Source organism: Prionailurus bengalensis, chromosome X (genome assembly GCF_016509475.1).
Source record: "Prionailurus bengalensis isolate Pbe53 chromosome X, Fcat_Pben_1.1_paternal_pri, whole genome shotgun sequence".
Taxonomy (NCBI): Eukaryota; Metazoa; Chordata; class Mammalia; order Carnivora; family Felidae; genus Prionailurus; species Prionailurus bengalensis.
Genome location: NC_057361.1, coordinates 78,037,288 through 78,057,948, shown reverse-complemented (window position 1 = coordinate 78,057,948; position 20,661 = coordinate 78,037,288). Strand labels below are relative to the sequence as shown.

Genomic DNA, 20,661 nt, shown 5'->3' with positions numbered 1-20,661 from the left:
CAGGTGTAAAACCCTTAAACCTGCTTGTCAAAGTCTGCGTGTCAAACACCCATGGTTTTTCCAGATTCTGCCCAAATGTTACTTTCTCTGTGAAGGTTTCTCGAGTAAGCTCAGGCAAGGTTAGGCAGTTCCTCCTTCGCATTATTATAATATTCCTATGGCAGCACTTATCAAATTACATTGCATTTACTTGCCTGTCTCCTTTCATTCATGGACAGAGACGATTTTCTTCCTTTTATCTCTGGACTAAAGTGTTACCAAAATCAAGTTGATTTTCAATAAATAATAATCAAATGGATGGATAGAGAATGGCTAATAATATTCTTCATTTGCATAGCATAGGTTATGAAGTGTTTTCACATAGTGTTGAGAAACACACGGCAGGAATTATCATCTGTATTTTATAAATGAGGAAACTGATGCCCAGAGAGGTTACATAACCAACCCAAGTTCAAAACAACTCATGGCAGCAAGTCAATCATGATTTGTAAGGTAAAAGTGATAGTAACGGTGTTCTGAAAGGCAGACAGCAATGGCTGACCAGGGCACATTGTAGGAGCTGGTTATCTGTTTTGAAAGCTCTGAAAATCAATGTTAGCAGTATCTCAAGAAATTAACATAAATGCACACAAAACTGGACTTCAGAATGTTAACTTATTCACGATGAGAACAAATTATTATTATATTATTGTGACAAATTATTTCCCTGTACTCAAGCTACATACAGAATAAAACCAGTAGACAAATATATCCTATTTATGTATGTAACAAACAACAAACCCAAAACAAAAACAAAACATCATATTTATGAAAGTTTTTGATTTAGCTTCTACCCAAAAATAGCATGTGCTCTGGGTTACATGTTGTAACTTAGTAGATTAAAGCAAATATTTTCCACAGAAATATCTGTATCTCCCAGATTGTGCAAGTCACACCAAAATCCAATATTTTTCATGGGCCAATACAGTCAATTAAGAGACAGAGCCTTATTTAGCAAATAATTGCTTTGGGGATAGAAACATACCTCAAACTGCAATGAATTAGTTTGCTAATTGATCTTCCTGTTAGGGATAACTGCTAGAATTCCTTCTTTAAAGTTTATCGAACTTTACTTGTTTGATATGATGTATATATCAATTACTATGCATATCTTTCTATTACTATCATAATTGGACTCTGTGCTCTTCTATTCCTTCACTGGATACAGACAAGTACTTCCACAACATTTATACAGTAAAGCTTTTGATTCCCTCTAGCATCATAACTGGCACCCTGATATCCCATCTCTAATTAATGTTAATATTTACTGTTATCCCCAAGAGTTACAGTTTGAAACAGCTGATATTTTGAAAGAAAATTTAAGTATTCAAGGTCATTTACAAAGTCTAATTTAGAATCAATTTCTCATAAAGACTGACAAAAACTTATTCACAAATCATAGCATTTTAATGTATTAAGTGAAAGATGATTTTAGATATGAACTTTTAAGCTAGGTCAAATTATAATACTATGCTATATAAAAATCAACATCAAGTACCAATTCATTCATTTTCTTATAAAATTTCAGTACAAAAATTCCCATATATACCTGACGTCGAAGATAATTCATTTAAGTCCCCATTATATATTAAGCCTGCCAACAATTTTTATCCATGTCACAGGTATAAAATATCTGTGAGTTCCTGTTAAAGGACTAAAACATGAAATCAGTATGATCAATAGGTACATAAAATGCTAATAGGAGAAATTATTTAAAACACAAAAACAACAGGGCTTACAATGAAAATGTACTATATTACTCACCAGAAATAAAGTTCGGAAGTTGCTGATATCACCAAAGAATTCTTCTATGCTCACTGTTTTAGAGTCAAAAATAAAGTATTCTCCAAGATTCTCATAGAGCTTTAGCATGTTGTTGTGCATGGTGAACAGTTTTTCATACTGGTCTCTGGCACTCTTTGTAAAGCTGTAGCTTTCTGTTAAGGAACATGATACAACAGTATCTTTTTTTTTAATTAATGTTTATTTATTTTTGAGAGAGAGAGAGAGGGAGAGAGAAGAGAAAAGAAGAGAAGAGGAGGAGAGGGGAAGGACAGAGAGAGAGACACAGAGTCCAAAGCAGGCTCCAAGCTCCGAGTTGTCAGCACAGAGCCCGACGTGGAGCTCAAACTCACAAACTGTGACACCAAGACCTGAGCCAATGTTGGAGGCTTAACCGACTGTGCCACCCAGGTGCTCCAATCCCATAGTATCATAAAAGCAATCACTAGATATTCAGATTGAATTATACCATAATTTTTACTTATGTACTAATTCACTAGGATTATAGTAACAAATACCACAGACTGAGTAGCTTAAACAATAGAAATGTATTTTCTCACAATTCTAGAAGCTAGAATTCTGATATCTAGGTGTTGGCAAATTTGGTTTCTTCTGTGGCCTCTCTCCTTGGCTTATAGATGGCCACCTTCTTGCTCTATCCTCACATGGTGGTCCTTCTGCCTGTGTTTTTGTCCTCATCTCCTCTTCTTATGAGTTACATTGGAGTAGGTCACACTCTAAGGACTTCATTTTAACTTAATTGCCTCTTTAAAAAACCTATCTCCAAATGCAGTCAGCCACATTCTGAGATTCTGGGGGTTAGGGCTTCAACATGAATTTTTGTAGGAACACAATCCAGTCCATAAAAACTTGCTAGAGTCATTATTTTGGTTAGTGAGTTTCAAAAATTTGTAATGTAGGCTGAACTATTTAATATACATTAATACATTAGCAAAACATGTTTGCTAAATGAAAGCACAAGTATAGATATCAGAAAACTGCCTCAATTATCTTTTTATGGACAAGGTAGGACAGAAACAAACAGCAACAGAAAACTTAGAAAAATTTCCCTTTTTAAATACACATATTCTATATAGAAAGAGGTCACAGTGAATTATATATAGGTTACGTATGTGTGTGTCTGTGTGAATCCCACATGAAGAGGGGACACAGAGGGAGAGAGAAGGAAGAAAGGCAAGGGGGAGGTATTCAGAGAAAGGGAGAAGAGGGAGAGGGGAAAGACGGAGAGAGATTCTGCTATAGCTCTAGAACCTTGATCACCCACAGGGCTTCCTAAAACCCAGCTTGCTATTTCGTGAGGATAAGCCCAGGAGACTGAGAATTTCTAATGCATTCCCAGGTGATCCTGAAGCTGCCAGTCCAGGATACAGTTTGAGTAATAAGCTCTAGAAAAGCTATTTATCCAGAAATTATTTATATTATTGTTGTAAAATTTTTATCAAAAAACTGATAACAATCAGTACCAAAATATAAATGATTCAAATATATAAATATATCTGACTAAATGTATTATTATATATAAATTTATACTTAAAGAAGGAAATTATAATACTTTCTTACTGATTATAGAGGGTATAGATATGAAAAATTATCTCTTTAGGTGACTTAGAAAACAAAAACAAACAAACTCAAATTTCCAACAACTCAGATGCAAGCATTGTGAACATTCTGGAGCATTTTCTTCTAGTCATTCTTCTATGGGTAATAACTTTTGAATGTAAATTGGTAAGAATGCTTCAGAGAAAGATAAGGGGGCTAACAGTGAAGAATAAAGGAAACCAAATTCACCTTTAAAAATTATAGTTACATTTAAGAAAGCAATAATGATCACAGAAGTAAAATATCTTTAAGTGGAAAGGTAAAATACTTAGAATTGTAAAAGAAGGATAATAGTTTGGGGCATGCTATTATAAGTTCCACTATAGTGTATTAATATTTTATGCTAGTATTATTTTATTAGGCCCTGATAAATGTGTGTTTCAAAATACCTGATTTTATAAGATTTTCTGAATTCTTCAGTATGTTGTATTGTAACTTGGGGCCAAATTTATTTTCCATAGAAACACAACTCTAGTTCTACAATGGAAGTCAATGGAGAAAATCAGACCATTTCTGGAAAATTACTTTACAGCTGACACATATTGTATACAATGTGATTTTAAAAGAGAGACACAAAACTACCTATGTTCTTTCTAATGTTACTTAAATATTAGCATTCACATTAGCAACACAGCAACCTCTTCCCTGCTAACAAGTAATATTAAATCTTTCAACCCTCAAGTCCATTTTGAGCTCAACAGACCAGAAAGAATTAATGAATTTCTAACTTACTCTATTTTTACCAACAAAAGGATCACAAATAATGTTACATACACATTCTTATTTACATCACCATAAATTATTTGACTGTTATTCTTTGACTTTAAGAAAGTGTTAAATATCCTGTTTAAGAGTTGCAGAAATAATACTCTTCATTTCCTAGCACAGAATGAAAGTGAGATTTTTGTTTTGTAGTCTGCCCTACCTAAACAAAACAGATTCATCCCAGAGACTTGCTAGGCATAAAACTTATCAAAGGTCACTTACTTGTACTCTGTTTGTAGTGCAAAGTACTAAACTATATACTTCACAAGGCTTAACATCTGTACCACACAAAGAAATTCCAAAGATAAAAAAAAAAAAGGCAAAAAGCTGAATGTTTCCCATTTATCGTAACCGTTTTTCCCCAGGTAAAATATGTCCATGTAGTGATACACAACTTCATAAATTTGTTCTCCCAGGGAAGAAAACAAAATTTACTTCAGAAATTCTGTCTGTGTACCAAAATGAGAAAATTGGAAAAGTTCTGGAAATGGCTTATCTTAGAAATAACAAATGGAAAGCAGCCCAGTCTCCAAGTCCTTTACTTACTATCTTCTTCAAAGTGGTTACTTTCTAAAAGGGCTAGATGGCATGAGTCAGCACTGGAAATCTTTCAAAATTGCAAGGAAGTCACTGATGGTGGGAAACAAAGGCAAAATTAAAAAAAAAAAACAAATTTCCTTACAACTTATAGCCCATTGACAAGTCCTTAAGACAGGCAGAGTGACCTACCTCTAGGAACTCAACTGCCTTGGTGTTAATACTTTGCTAAGAGCAAAAGGCAATCTTTGCTTAACATTATTCTGAACTCCAGGATCCTGTAAGCCTCCTTTAACATATAAAAATTCCTTTGGAAACTTCCTTTATTTCTATCCACCAAGATATATGTTAGCAATCATCCTCCAAGCATATGACCCCCTGATATATATCTGAAGGATCTCATGACTAAGGTTTTATTAGACAGTAATAAATGACCTTTTCCTAACAATAGCTAGCCCCTCAAGGTCCTGGAAACCTTACTTCCAAAATTCCTTAGAGACGTATGCCATCTCTTAATCCTCTCCCAACTTGAAAGTATATAATTAATTGCTCCTCACAATCCCAGTGCAGCTCTTTCTGCCCATGGGTTCTGTCCCCATGCTTTAAACACCACCTTTTTGCACCAAAGACATCTCAAGAATTATTTCTTGACCATTTGCTGCTGAACCCAACATTTCCACATTAGTCACCAAATCCTAATTGAGACTGCAGGTAAAAAAGAGCTAGACTCCATCCTTCTTTTTCATCCCTTTATTTCATTTAGGAAATTTTTATTTTCTTTTTTGAGCAGCCATTGAATTTGAGATAACTGGTTAGTACTGTGCTGAGCATGTGATGGATGCAGTGATCATTAAAGCCTAACCCAGGCCCTTAAGAAGTTTATAATCTAGGGGTGCCTGTGACTTAGGCTCAGGTCATAATCTCACAGTTCCTAAGTTTGAGTCCCACATCAGGCTCTGTGCTGACAGCATGGAGCCTGGAACCTACTTCATTCTGTGTGTGTCTCTCTCTGCCCCCTCCCCCACTCACTGTCTCTCTCTCTCTCTCTCTCTCTCTCTCTCTTTCTCTCTCAAAAATAAATGAACACTAAAAAGAAATTTAAAAAAAGTTTATAATCTAATATTACAAATAATTCTACTATCATTAATGTACATTTGTATGGAATTTTTACATTTATGATATACTCTTCATGCCATATGTCCCATATTCTTCATAACAATCTTACCAAAAAGTCAGAGAAATATCATTGTCTAAGTTTTAGAGTTATAGAAACTAGGTAAAAGGCTTTCATCCATCTAGGGTTAGCACGTAGTGAAGGGGAGCAGAATATGCCACCTCAAAATATGCCTCATGGGCATAAATTTATTTTTAAATATTTTTCATTTCAAGTTTGTATTTAAATTCCAGTTAGTTAACATATAGTATAATATTAGTTTCAGGATTAGAATTTAGTTATTCATCACTTACATACAACACCCAGTGGTTATCACAACAAATGCCCTCCTTAATGCCCATCATCCATTTAGCCAATCCCCCCTACCTCCCCTCCAGCAGCCTTCAGTTTGTTCTCTATAGTTAAGAGTCTGTTTTATGGTTTGACTCTCTTTTCCCCACTGTGTTCATCTGTTTCGTTTCTTAAATTCCACATATGAGTTAAATTATATGGTATTTGTCTTTTTCTGAACTGGGAGAAGATTTTTATAAGTGATCTAGTATCCAGAATCTATAAAGAACTTATCAAACTCAACACCCCAAAAAACAAATAATACAGTTAAAAAAGGGCAGATGGCATATATTATTTTGGGTTGATTGGGAAATAGCAGACACCAGAAAAGCTCTGAAAAGAATAAAAGTTACCTTTTTGAAAGGAAAATTTACACTTATAAAGGAAATCTCCATTTGTAAGGGTGTCTCCCTCTTTGTACCAGGAAGAGAAGTGTGACTCTAAATCACAAGAGAATCAATGGTATCAAGAGTGTCAATGGTTAAGCTGCAGATTTAAATGTGCATAACAGACCTTACCCTTATTTATGGTGCTTTTCCTGGTAACCATCCTCCCCTTCCCCATAATGAGTGTCCTCACACCTTTCTTTTCTATGTCTTTAAGCTGAAAATGGTATTTAAACTGGTGGCTTAAGTTTAGTATCCAAAATATATAAAGAACTGTTAAACTTAACACCCCAAATCAAATGTGATTAAAAAAGGGGCAGAAGATATGAACAGACATTTCTCCAAAGACATCTAGATGGCCAACTGACATGTAAATAGGTGCTCAACATCACTCATCATCAGGGAAATGCAAGTCAAAATTACAATGAGATAACACCTCACACCTATCATAATGGCTACAATCAAAAACACACAAGAAACAACAAATGTTGGTGAGGATGTGGAGCAAAAGGAAGCAACGGGAAAAAAAAGAAAGAAACCAAGAAAATCCCTTAACTATAGAGAACAAACTGATGGTTACAAGAGGGGAGGTGAGTGGGGGATGGGTGAAATAGGTGATGGAGATTAAAGAGTACATTTATCATGGTGAGCACTGAGTAATGTATGGAATTGTTGAATCACTGTATTGAACACCTGAAACTAATATAATACTTTATGTTAACTATACTGGAATTAAAATAAAAACCTTAATTAAAAAAAGAACTGTGTTTAGGCTACCTCAGGAAGTTACTGATTTTTCTCTGGATATTTCCCATGTATACATGAGGTATACATGTTAATAAACTTCAGTTTGATTTTCTCTTGTTAATCTGTCTTTTATTACAGGGAGGAATTCAGCCAGGAATTCAGAACGGTAGAGGGAAAATTATTTTTCCTCACCTACTGTAGACATCAGGATAGTCCCTTGATCTTTTAATGTGGTAAAAATGTATTATTATTTATAATGACAACCATCTTATTGTCAAATCGAATATTCACCCTTCTGTACTCCAATTGATGTGTCAGCAGATTTGAATACATTTAGCCACTTAATTTGTATGACACCCACCCTCGGGACTAAAATATTTTTTATTTTTCTCCTTCTCTGGTAACTTCTATAAAAGTTTAGAGTACCCTGAAGCCTTGGTCCTGAGCCCTCTCTCTACATTCTAAGTAGTCGAAGCAATTCACATGACTTTAAATTACATGTATATTGGTGAGCTCCGAGTTTATATACCTAGCCTCAATCTGTCCCCGGAGGTATTGATTTTTATAATCAACTGCTTACTTGTCCTTTCTATTTGAATGCTGTTGTTGTTGTTTTAAGTGGACTCTCTTGGTATCACAAATATTAATCCTCTCCTGAAACCCCTATAATAGTTTTATTTGGAATAAAGTCTAAACTCCTTCTGGGTTTATGAGGATCCACATGATCTGGCCTCTACTCACCTCTGCAACTTAAGCTCATCTCATTCTCCCTCTTAAGCAATATTCCCAGGCACATTAACCCTTTTTCTTTTCCTTTAACATACCAAGCTTTCATACCCAACTCAGGGCCTTTGCAATTGCTGTTCTTTCTGCTTAGAATGTTTCTTTTTCACTAGATCAATCTCAGCTCAAATGTAACCTCCTCACAGAGGCTTTCCCCAACGACTCAATATAAAATATTCACTTCCATCACTATTACTCTTGCTTACTTTTTTTTCCTTATGCAAACTTATAACTATGAGACATTATCTATTTTGTTTATTTAACTCTATTGCCTGTCTTTCCCCATTTAAAAATGTGGTTTAGGAATAACCCTTGCATATCTTATTGACCACTGATTCATCAGCATCAAGAACAGTGCTTGACACATAGTAGAAATATTATCAGTGACAAAAGTGACTTTGGCGAGGATGATTAGATAGACTATCCTGAGATCCTCTTCCCACGTGCTTAAACAACCTTGGGAGGTTTTGAAATACTTAGAAGAATCTTGAGAAAACAATGGACTTTCCAAGAAGAATTTCCAAATTGGGGTAATTTATAGTATCTTATATCCTTAAAATAAGTATAACCTTAAGGTGGTAAAGTGAGCATGTCTAATACATATAGAGTATTTATCAAATGTAAGGAGGGAAAGCAATTTAGAACAATTTTACTTTTACTAGTTGACTCAAATTCCTCATTGTACAAAGACAAACATTTCTGATTTTTCCAGCTTGGAAGTTATTCAAGATAACTGTGAATTAAAATCACATCATCTTATCCCTAAGTGTTCATGGCAAGGTTGATAAAATAAAATGTGTTCAACATTTTAGAATAGTAGCAGGTAAAATGTTAACCTCTTAAAAGTATTAATTTTAAATCATTTGATCTAATCATGAATCTGGAAACTTAATTTATAAAACATTATACCTCCCACAAAGCTTTTTTTTATATGAACTCACTTGAAAATCTGACCTAAGGACACATTTTTATATTACTTGGGTGTTTATGTACTATACAGAATTGTCTAAAGCTTCATCGTCTATATTTTTGTGTGACTATATATAAATTTTTAGAGTATATTCCTTAGTAATATTGTAATAGTATGGACTTAAACTTCAACCTGAGACAGCTATAATTCATCCATACACATTTACTCAAATAAAGGTAAATTATTTTCTTTATACTTTTAGGTACATTATATATTGGTTTTAACTGTTTTTGGTAGCTGTGCCTACCTGTGTATAAATTGGTTAAAGGTAGGTATTTTTAAACCTTGACCTCTAACTGGTAAAGTAGCTGATAGGGTTCAGGACAAGCTACCCCAAAATATGGCACCATGACACATTAAATATTTTAAGAGAAAGGAAGAAGTAGGAAGGTCACTCTTACTTTCTCCTGAAGAAAGTTAAAAGACCTCCATATGAGAAGTGGTTTTCTTATAACCCAAGGAAAAAAATACCCTTATCTTCAAGACAGAGGGATACTGAGAAGAAATCAAATCAATGAACAGTACTTGCTAGGTTCCCCTCAGTTTAATAGACATAGCTTGTGCTTTGTGCCCTACTCTATCTTTCCAGGAATTTCTAGTCTCTATCAAACCTAGCATAAAAAAGAGGTTTAACAATTCCTTTGGGTCTTAATTTCCTAATGAAGGTCCTGATATCATATGAAAGCTATATTCAATACATTTGTATGCTTTTCTCCTGTTAATGTATTTGCCAGTTTAATTTTTAGACCTACAAAGGGACTCCTAGAGGATTGAGAACTTTTCCCTCCCCTATATAGTATTGCTTCATCAAATACTAGGCTGAGAAAATAGCATTTTACTTAATTTTGATGTCAAGAGTAATTGTTAACAGAGAAAACTTGTTTCAATAGAACGAAAATAAGCATTAGCACAGCACTGGTGATGAAGGAGTTTATGTATCTCATAGTTAATTGAGTTAAATCAGTTCTCATTTTCATAGGGAGTACATTTATTTGAAAATTGAAAAACTTGAAATTTTAAATAGTATTACTGCTGGATTATTGAAAACATGCAAAAATCAACTTGAGATCCACTTAACCTTCACACAAGCTTTAGTTAGCAACATGGCATAATTATTCATTAAAAGAAAAGGAAGTCACAGATATACACTCTACTGAAGAATATAAATATCATTTCCTCTTTCTATAACCTATCAAAATATTCCCTAAATGCTAAAAACAAAATATTAATGTTTCAATGTAATTTGAGTATATAATTTTTAGTAAAGAATTATTAATGTTTCAAAGAAATTTATCTTTTAAAAATAGTATTAAGACATATTAAAGTAATTGGAATTTACTTACAAATCACACATTATGTGATGAATATGTATAGACAAATATTTTAAATTGTGATACATTAACAAAGACAAAAAGGGATGCATATATTAATTTCCACTTGGGTTTGACACAATACTTTAAAATAGTTTAGGATGTATTACAAAATTCTTTTAAAAATCCGATTACAGGAGTGCCAGTGTGGCTAAGTTGGTTAAGCACCAACTCTTGATTTTGGCTCAGGTCATGTTGTCACAGTTCATGAGATTGAGCCCCTGGTAGGTATCTGCACTGATTCTGCTTGGGATTCTCTCTCTCCCTCCCCATTTCCCCCCTCCCACTCCTGCACTTGTGTGCGCTCTCTCTCTCTCAAAATAAATAAATAAACTTAAAAACAAGATTATAAAACTTAGGCATAGGACACTTAATATAACAAAGATGGCACAGTCAATGATAAAAATTTTGAACCAGGATCCTTAGTTTTTAATGTTTATTATTATTTTTTTTGAGAGAGAGACAGAGCATGAACAGGGGAGGGGCAGAGAGAGAGGGAGACAGAAAATCACAAGCAGGATCCAGGATTTGAGCTGTCAGCACAGATCCAGATGTGGGGCTTGAACCCATGAACTGCGAAATTATGACCTGAGCCAAAGTCAGATCCTTAACCAACTGAGCCAACCTAAGTACCCCTAACATTCTGAGTTTTTAACATATAGGAGGTGATTATGTTGACTGGAGATATGAAACTATTTTGTAATGATCCTACTTTTCCACAGATGGCCTGAGTCAATCGCATATAAAGAAAATGTTTTTCATCATAAAAGCCATTTATGAAAAGCCCACAGCTAATATCATACTCAATGGCGAAAAACTGAGAGCTTTCCCCATGAGATCAGGAACACGACAGGGATGTCCACTCTCACCGCTCTTGTTTCACATAGTGTTGGAAGTGCTAGCATCAGCAATCAGACAACAAAAGGAAATCAAAGGCATCAAAATTGGCAAAGATGAAGTCAAGCTTTCGCTTTTTGCAGATGATATGATATACATGGAAAACCCAACAGACTCCACCAAAAGTCTACTAGAACTGATACAAGAATTCAGCAAAGTTGCAGGATACAAAATCAATGTACAGAAATCAGTTGCATTTTTATACACTAATGATGAAGCAACAGAAAGACAAATAAAGAATCCCATTCACAATTGCACCAAGAATCATAAAATACCTAGGAATAAACCTAACCAAAGATGTAAAAGATCTGTATGCTGAAAACTACAGAAAGCTTATGAAGGAAATTGAAGAAGATATAAAGAAATGGAAAAACATTCCATGCTCATGGATTGGAAGAATAAATATTGTTAAAATGTCAATACTACCCGAAGCTATCTACACATTCAATGCGATCCCAACCAAAATTGCACCAGCATTCTTCTCGAAGCTACAACAAGCAATCCTAAAATTTGTATGGGACCACAAAAGACTGCAAATAGCCAAAGTAATATTGAAGAAGAAGACCAAAGCAGGAGGCATCACAATCCCAGACTTTAGCCTCTACTCCAAAGTTGTAATCATCAAGACAGCATGGTATTGGCACAAAACAGACACATAGACCAATGGAATAGAATAGAGACTCCAGAATTGGACCCACAAAAGTATGGCCAACTACTCTTTGACAAAACAGGAAAGAATATCCAGTGGAAAAAAAGACAGCCTCTTTAACAAATGGTGCTGGGAGAAGTGGACAGCAACATGCTGAATAATGAAACTAGACCACTTTCTTACACCATTCACAAAAATAAACTCAAATTGGATAAAGGACCTGAATGTGAGACAGGAAACTATCCACACCTTAGAGGAGAAAGTAGGGAAATACTTCTCTGACCTCAGTCGTAGCAATGTCTTACTTGACACATCTCCAAAGGCAAGGGAATTAAAAGCAAAAATGAACTGTTGGGACCTCATGAAGATAAAAAGCTTCTGCACTACAAAGGAAACAGTCAACAAAACTAAAAGGCAATCGACGAAATGGAAAAAGATATTTGTTTGCAAATGACATATTGGACAAAGGGCTAGTATCCAAAATCTATAAAGAACTCACCAAACTCCACACCTGAAAAACAAATAATCCAGGGAAGAAATGGGCAGAAAACATGAACAGACACTTCTCTAAAGAAGACATCCATATGGCCAACAGGTACATGAAAAGATGCTGAACATCACTCCTCATCAGGGAAATACAAATCAAAACCACACTCAGATATCACCTCATGCCCGTCAGAATGGCCAAAATGAACAAATCAGGAGACTATAGATGCTGGCGAGGATGTGGAGAAATGGGAACTGTCTTGCACTGTTGGTGGGAATGCAAATTGGTGCAGCCACTCTGGAAAACCATGTGGAGGTTCCTCAGAAAATTAAAAATAGATCTACCCTATGACCCAGCCATAGCACTGCTAGGAATTTACCCAAGGGATACAGGAGTGCTGATGCATAGGGACACTTGTACCCCAAAGTTCATAGCAGCACTCTCAACAATAGCCAAATTATGGAAAGAACCTAAATGTCCATCAACTGATGAATGGAGAAAGAAATTGTGGTGTATACACACAATGGAATACTATGTGGCAATGAGAAAGAATGAAATATGGCCTTTTGTAGCAACGTGGATGGAACTGGAGTGTTATGCTAACTGAAATAAGTCCTACAGAGAGACTCTTAAAAACTGAGAACAAACTGAGGGTTGATGGGTGGGTGGGAGGGAGAGGAGGGTTGGTAATGGATATTGAGTAGGGCACCTGTTGGGATGAGAAGTGGGTGTTGTATGGAAACCAATTTGACAATAAATTTCATATTAAAAAACATGTTTTTAAATTAGCCTCCAGTTAAAGCCACAAATGTGATGCTTATGACAGAGGTAAGAGGCACACTCATAACTCCTTTTCTCTACCCAGTTTCATTATTTACTTCCTTTTGTTTTTTATGTAGATTTCTTTATACCCTTCCTTTGAAGGCTATCTTTGCATTCTTTTTTTTAAAATTTTTTTTCAACGTTTATTTATTTTTGGGACAGAGAGAGACAGAGCATGAATGGGGGAGGGGCAGAGAGAGGGAGACACAGAATCGGAAACAGGCTCCAGGCTCTGAGCCATCAGCCCAGAACCTGACGCGGGGCTCGAACTCACGGACCGCGAGATCGTGACCTGGCTGAAGTCGGACGCTTAACCGACTGTGCCACCCAGGCGCCCCATATCTTTGCATTCTTATACACTCAACAGGATGATTTTTTTCATTCATTTATTCAAATACATTTATTAAATGCCTACTATGTGCATCTTCTAGGTGCTGAGTATATAGTAATAAATATTCACAAAAGGTCACTGGTCACAGCTTTCATAGACATTGTGGTTTAGTGGGAAGACCTATATTAAACCAAGAAAATTTAAAAAAAATACAAATTGAAAAATGTGATTGCAAAGCATAAGCTGTTATGGAATGTATCATTGGGAGTCTTAGACCTGGGGGGCTGTGGGGGGGCTGTTGGTTGAACAAAGAGTTTGGTGATGCCTCTTGAAGGATGGAAAATTAAAACTGAGACCTGATGGGGAAGAGCCATGAGAAGGAACACTGGAGTATGGTGTGTGAAAGTTCTGACAGATATTAAATATTCTAGGAACATGAAGAAGAAAAAGTCTGGGAATGTGAGAGCCTATGGAGTAAGTATGAGACAGGATGGAGAAGTCTCCTGAGTTACACTGGGGCCAGATTCTACAGGTCTCTAAAGCATTTTGAAATTTATCCTAAGAAAATTGTAAGTCATTGTTGAATTTTAAACAAAGAATTGATAGGATCAGTTTTCTTCTGCTCAAAGGCTTAAGAACTCCCAGCTAAATTCATGCACACACACACACACACACACACACCACTAACAACAGTAACAACAACAACAACACAAACCTACGACTAATGGAACACAGAATCTTGTCCAAATAATAGTAAGTCTATTCGCTAGTTCCTAACTACTGATAAGAGTATATATTATATAAATATTCAATTAAAACATATCTGATAAATTATTAAGATTGCTACATAGAATCAAAGGCAGTTAAAAAATAGCAGGTGTAAGGCAATACATAACTATGCAGATTGGCAGTTGTGTTTAGAGTAACATAAGAGTTACAATTATACAAATTTGATATTGGTGTGTATATTTTGGAATGTCAGTATTATTATTTAATATTCATAGCATGCACACATGGACATTAAGTAGATCAGGTCCTACCTCCAGCTTTACCTCACATTAAGTTTTCAGCATCATTTATCACGTAGCCACACTGTATACAAAACCATGAGAGATTAAGTAGAGAAAAATAAAGTGATAAGACATGGTTTCTAATCCTCATTGAATTTATAAACTAGTGTTGGGAGACAGATAAATAATAGAAGAGCAGCAATAGCAGGAAGTAATGTTTATTGAACTCCACAATGAACCAGGCACTGAGCTAAATGCTTTATAAGCATTGTCATATTTAACCCTCCCAAAAGCCCTATGATGCATATATGCTATTACTAATTGCATTTTACACATGATGAAATTAGCCTCAGGGAGATCAATTTACTTTCTCAAGAGTAGGCCATCTCAGCAGTAAGTGGTAGATTCAGGATTTGAACCTGGGTACCTTTCCCCAGTCTCCCATAACACAAAACTATGTATTTAACCAGCATGCCATACTCCTTCTGTTAAAAAAAAGAAAGATAAAAATACATAGTTACATAAACTAAACTCCACAAAGGAATTCAAGAAAGACATGGAAATATATAGAAAGAAGTGATTCTGAGATTATTAGGAACGGTGTCAGAAGGAAGTAACTTTTGAGTTCCATCTTGAGGTATGGGAAGGATTTCTCAATCCAAAGAGGAGACACCCCAGGCCATGAGAATAGCATCAGCAAAGGTATAAACACATCTGGAGTTACCAAGGAACTCTGACTATTCTAGGATAACATAGTTTGAGTATGCAGGGAATGCACACCCATACTGTGATGGGTGGCAGAATAGGCCACGTAAAATATGCCTCTTTGACATGATTAATTTTGAGTTGGAAGCACTTGGAAAAACAGCAAATGCAAGGAGAGGCTTTCTCTGAACTCCCCTTATCTACTTAAAGACAGATTTTCTAAAAGAAACTCAATGTTATAAATCTCCCTGGAAGTTTCATCAACCAGGGAAGATTGATACTTATCAAAGGAGAGAAGACTAGAAGTTTACACTTGACCCAGACAAACTTTGTTACATATCTTCCATCTAGTCTCCTAAGCTCCCATTCATCTTTTCTAAAAATCTTTTCCTCTAAGTAGCCTACATCCTCTCTCCTTTCCCCTATTAAGATGGCATTAAGCTCACCACTTAACTAGGTACTCTTTTCCCCTGTGATATCTCTGTGCACATATTAAACATTAATAAATTTGTATACCTTTTCCCCTCTTCATCTACTATCAGTTTATTTCATAGACCCAGCTATCAAACCTAGAAACACAGAGGGCAAGTCTTTCCTTCCCTATACCTGGAAAGGTATTGAATGCTTATTAAGGTTCTCAAGTTTTCTTTGTAGGCAAGTAATCAATGGTTTTTATACAGAAGAGTAATATCTTGCTTGTTTGTAGGAACTTAACTGGTAACAGTGGGAAGGATGGCTTGGAAGGTGACACAGTGAACTATGGGAGACCACCTAGGAAACTAACAGAACAGCACTGTGAATAGAAAGCAAAGGATGGATATAAGAAATATGGAAGAGATAGCATCCATGGGACATGGTGACTGACTAGATATTAGTGATTAGAGAGGGGGATGTATTGAGAATCTCACTTGAGTTTTCCAGCCCAAATGAACCAGCATATGTTTTGTGTATACTTGTTTTATAACAACACTTGTGAGACAAGAAGGGGAACATGAGGTGGGTGGGAGGAGGGGAAATACTGACTGGTTTTGAATACACTGAGTATGAGATATCTATGAAACATAGGGATGACAATATCTAACAGGCAGCTGGAAGTATGTGGGCTTCTTGGTAACTGAGAAAGCAGCTTCTGTGGCAATAGTGAAACCTGCGAAGTAAGGAAAACAGAACAAAGAGTTTCTCTCATCCAATCAGATCTAGATCAGGACAGTACCTTAACTGTGCTCCCTTAACACTCTTGTTGATTAAATGAACATGCCCTTACTCTGAATATATTGGGCCTTGATACATTTCATCAAAATATAGAATAGTCTGGAATTATAACTTTAGCTAAGAGAACAAATATCAGATCTCGCAGTTTGTGGTAACAGTTTCCAATGAGCATTAAAAGGTCATTTAACTACAAATGTCAATGATGCAAAATATGCAGTCAGTATGAATTTTGCCAAAGATTATGTCCCTGGGGAACTGAATTTTGTTGTTTTGGTTATTGACAGAGTTAGGGTATAAAGGACTTTAAGACATAATATAATAATATGTCTTATAAGACATAAGACTCAAGAATAACTGTAAATAGTTATGAAATTAGTTAGAAGTGGTGCTGCCAATTACCTGGGAATCACTATGTTTCTCATCATTACTGTACACTCTCTGTGGTTTTTTATTTAAAAATTTTTACTACACCAGGTACTTCTGCTACATCTGCTACTTTGGAATAAATGTCTAGGTATTTGGGATTGATTGCTCACTGTAAAATAATTATCCGAATTCTTTGGGCATTTTATTTTTCCTACATTAGTTTTAAAATGCTCCATTTCAAGCTTGGGGATTCTTGTATTGAATTGTAAATGGTTTCTAATCATGCATTTTCAATCCAAGTTGTAGTTTCAAAATCAGCTAATGATGCATTATCATTTCTTGCTTATCTTTCCTTAACTAAAATCACCAATGAGGTAATGAAGTAGCATAAAAAGGAAAAAGTCTCCCAAACCAAATTTACTCATAAAGGTAAAAACCAACTCTATATTTGAAAGGCCTATAAACTGAGGCAGAGATTTAATTCCTCCCTTTTTTGCATGGAAGGGAAATCTGTAGGATTAGAGTAAAAATTCTGTAAAGTTACTCCCAGCTCTAAAACACTAGATTCTGTAAGTATTCAGCTAAAATGGAAGCACTAATATATTGAGGGAAAGTGAATACTCTGATTTCTTTAATGGAAATACTTGATTATATTATTTAAGCTAGTTTTATGTTTTATAGGAAGTCTTCCTATTCTAGATTGAAGGCAGATTATAGTAAATTTTCCACATCTTTTGTATGTTCTATGATTTATAAAACAGGGCTAAGGACCTAGTAAGTACAAGGCAACCTGATTCTAAATTTAATTTACAATAAACTATCTCAAAGACAAACATATTACTCTAATGTAAAAAAAATGGCATTGAAACACACTTTGTATTTTTTTAATATGAAATTTATTGTCAAATTGGTTTCCATACAACATCCAGTGCTCATCCCAACAGGTGCCCTCCTCAATACCCATCACCAACCCTCCCCTCCCTCCCACTGCCCATCAACCCTCAAATTGTTCTTGGTTTTTAAGAGTCTCTTATGTTTTGGTTCCCTCCCTCTCTAACCTCTTTTTTTTTCCTTCCCCTCCCCCATGTTCTTCTGTTAAGTTTCTCAGGATCCACATAAGAGTGAAAACATATGGTATCTGTCTTTCTCTGTAGGACTTATTTCACTTAGCATAACACTCTCCAGTTCCATCCAGGTTGCTACAAAAGGCCATATTTCATTCTTTCTCATTGCCACGTAGTATTCCATTGTGTATATAAACCACAACTTCTTTCTCCATTCATCCATGGATGGACATTTAGGATTTTTCCATAATTTGGCTATTGGTGAAAGTGCTGCTATAAACATTGGGGAACAAGTGCCCCTATGCATCAGCACTCTTGGATCCCTTGGGTAAATTCCTAGCAGTGCAATGGTTGGGTCACAGGGTAGATCTATACTTAATTTTTTGAGGAACCTCCACACTGTTTTCCAGAGTGGCTGCACCAGTTTGCATTCCCACCGACAGCGCAAGAGGGTTCCTGTTTCTCCACATCCTCGCCAGCATCTATAGTCTCCTGATTTGTTCATTTTGGCCACTCTGACTGGCGTGAGGTGATATCTGAGTGTGGTTTTGATTTGTAATTCCCTGATGAGGAGTGACGTTGAGCATCTTTTCATGTGCCTGTTGGCCATATGGATGTCTTCTTTAGAGAAATGTCTGTTCATGTTTTCTGCCCATTTCTTCACTGGACGATTTGCTTTTTGGGTGTGGATTTTGGTGAGTTCTATATAGATTTTGGATACTAGCCCTTTGTCCGATACGTCATTTGCAAATATCTTTTCCCATTACGTTGCCTGCCTTTTAGTTTTCCTGATTGTTTCCTTTGTAGTACAGAAGCTTTTTATCTTCATGAGGTCCCAACAGTTTATTTTTGCTTTTAATTCCCTTGCCTTTGGAGATGTGTCAAGTAAGTAACTGCTGAGGCTGAGGTCAGACTTTGTATTTCTAACAGGATTGCTCATTGAAGACTCTTACTTGTTTACAGTCTGGGCTGTTTGTCACTCCTGACATTAAACTTGCAACTCCCAGTACTCTGAGCTTTGAAGATCTATGTTCACTTATCAGAATCTACTCCTGCCATCGCCTTATAAAACTTTTTTTAGATGATCATGCAATTCTAACCCTAATCCTAATCCCTTCCTCATTTAATACAACCTTTTGCAAGGTTGAAAACAAGTCCATTTCAGGATAAAGAGCATTAATCTAATACCTTAATATTGGAAGCAAAAATTTTCAAAATATTTCTCTGACTTTAGTCAATATGGTGATAGCTATTCTGGGGTGATCCTGGGCCAGAATATCCACTAGGAAAATTTTATTCCTGCTAGAATTTTTTTTCAGACAAAGATATTTTTTGCACCGTATGTCTTATGCTTTTAGCAACTCTCCATCTAATTTTTAAGGTTTTCTAATACATGTGCATTCATTTATGTGTATGCGTATATATGTACCTATGTATATATGAATGTGTATATATACGCATGTATATAAAAATTTATTGATTTTACTGTATCACTAATAGATGCTGTGCTTTTTTTGTATCAATTTAATGTATGTCTTAAATATGAAATTGCATTATTTAATTCTGAAAGACATTTTTAGATGCTTTATGTGGATACTGTGGCATTACTTCCCAACAACATATTCCTTTTTTTGTCCCTTTGTTGGAAAGATAAAAATGTGCCCTGTGAAATTTTTCTGCTTGAGGAAAACAAACAGTAACAAAATAGCTTCAGTAGTGTTTGGTTTGTGACATGGATATAAACTAGGTCTGCAAATCTATCTTTAATGCGTTTGCTGTCTGTAGGTATTTCTGACATCTCAAAAAATTACATGCTCTTAGGAATCATATCTGTTTCAATGTGAATGTGTTACTCAAAGTCAGCATGTGGACTAAAAAAAGAAAAAAGGGAGTATCTCAAGGAGAAATTTTTACTTCCATGTTCATTACAGCATTATTAACAATAGCTAAGAGGTGGAAACAATCTAAATGTCCATTGATAGATGAGTAAAGAAAATGTGGCACATACATCACCAGGATATTATTCAACCATACACAAGAAAAAATATGTGATATGCTACAACACAGATGTACCTAGAGGACATTATATTAAGTGAAATAAGCCAGAGAGAAGGACAAATACTGCATGATACCACTTATATGAGGCATCCAATGTAGTCAAAATCATAGAAGCAGAAAGTATAATGATGGTTTCAGGAGCTGGGGATGAGGGGAAAATAGGGAGTTGCTATTCTTTTCTTTAAGTTTCTTTATTTTGAGAGAGAGTGCACAAGCGGGGGAGGAGCAGAGAGAGAGAATCCCAAGCTCGACACAGGGCTCTAACTCATGACCCACAAGATTATGACCTGAGGCAAAACCAAGAGTCAGATGCTTAACCGACTAAGCCACCCACGCACCCTGGGAGTTGATATTCAATGAATATAGAGTTTCAGTCATACAAGATGAAAAAATTCTAGAGATCTGTGGTACACATTGTGCTTACATAACAGTTAAGAATGCTGTATTGTACACTTAAAATTTTAAGAGGGTAGATTTCAGGTATTTCTCACCACAATAATAAGCAAACTTCTATTTACATCACTAACTCTATACACACACACACACACACACACACA

The 20,661-nt window shown here is 35.6% G+C and overlaps 1 protein-coding gene across 1 annotated transcript in view; it reads right to left on the bottom strand.

Moving 5' to 3' along the window:
* The window catches only part of DIAPH2 (diaphanous related formin 2), a 1,001,003-nt gene that overhangs the window by 287,171 nt on the left and 693,171 nt on the right, over positions 1–20,661 (bottom strand). Inside the window, exon 25 of the mRNA XM_043571351.1 lies at positions 1,804–1,968. Within this exon, the coding sequence (XP_043427286.1) occupies positions 1,804–1,968 (165 nt within the window). The remainder of the gene's footprint in view (positions 1–1,803; positions 1,969–20,661) is intronic.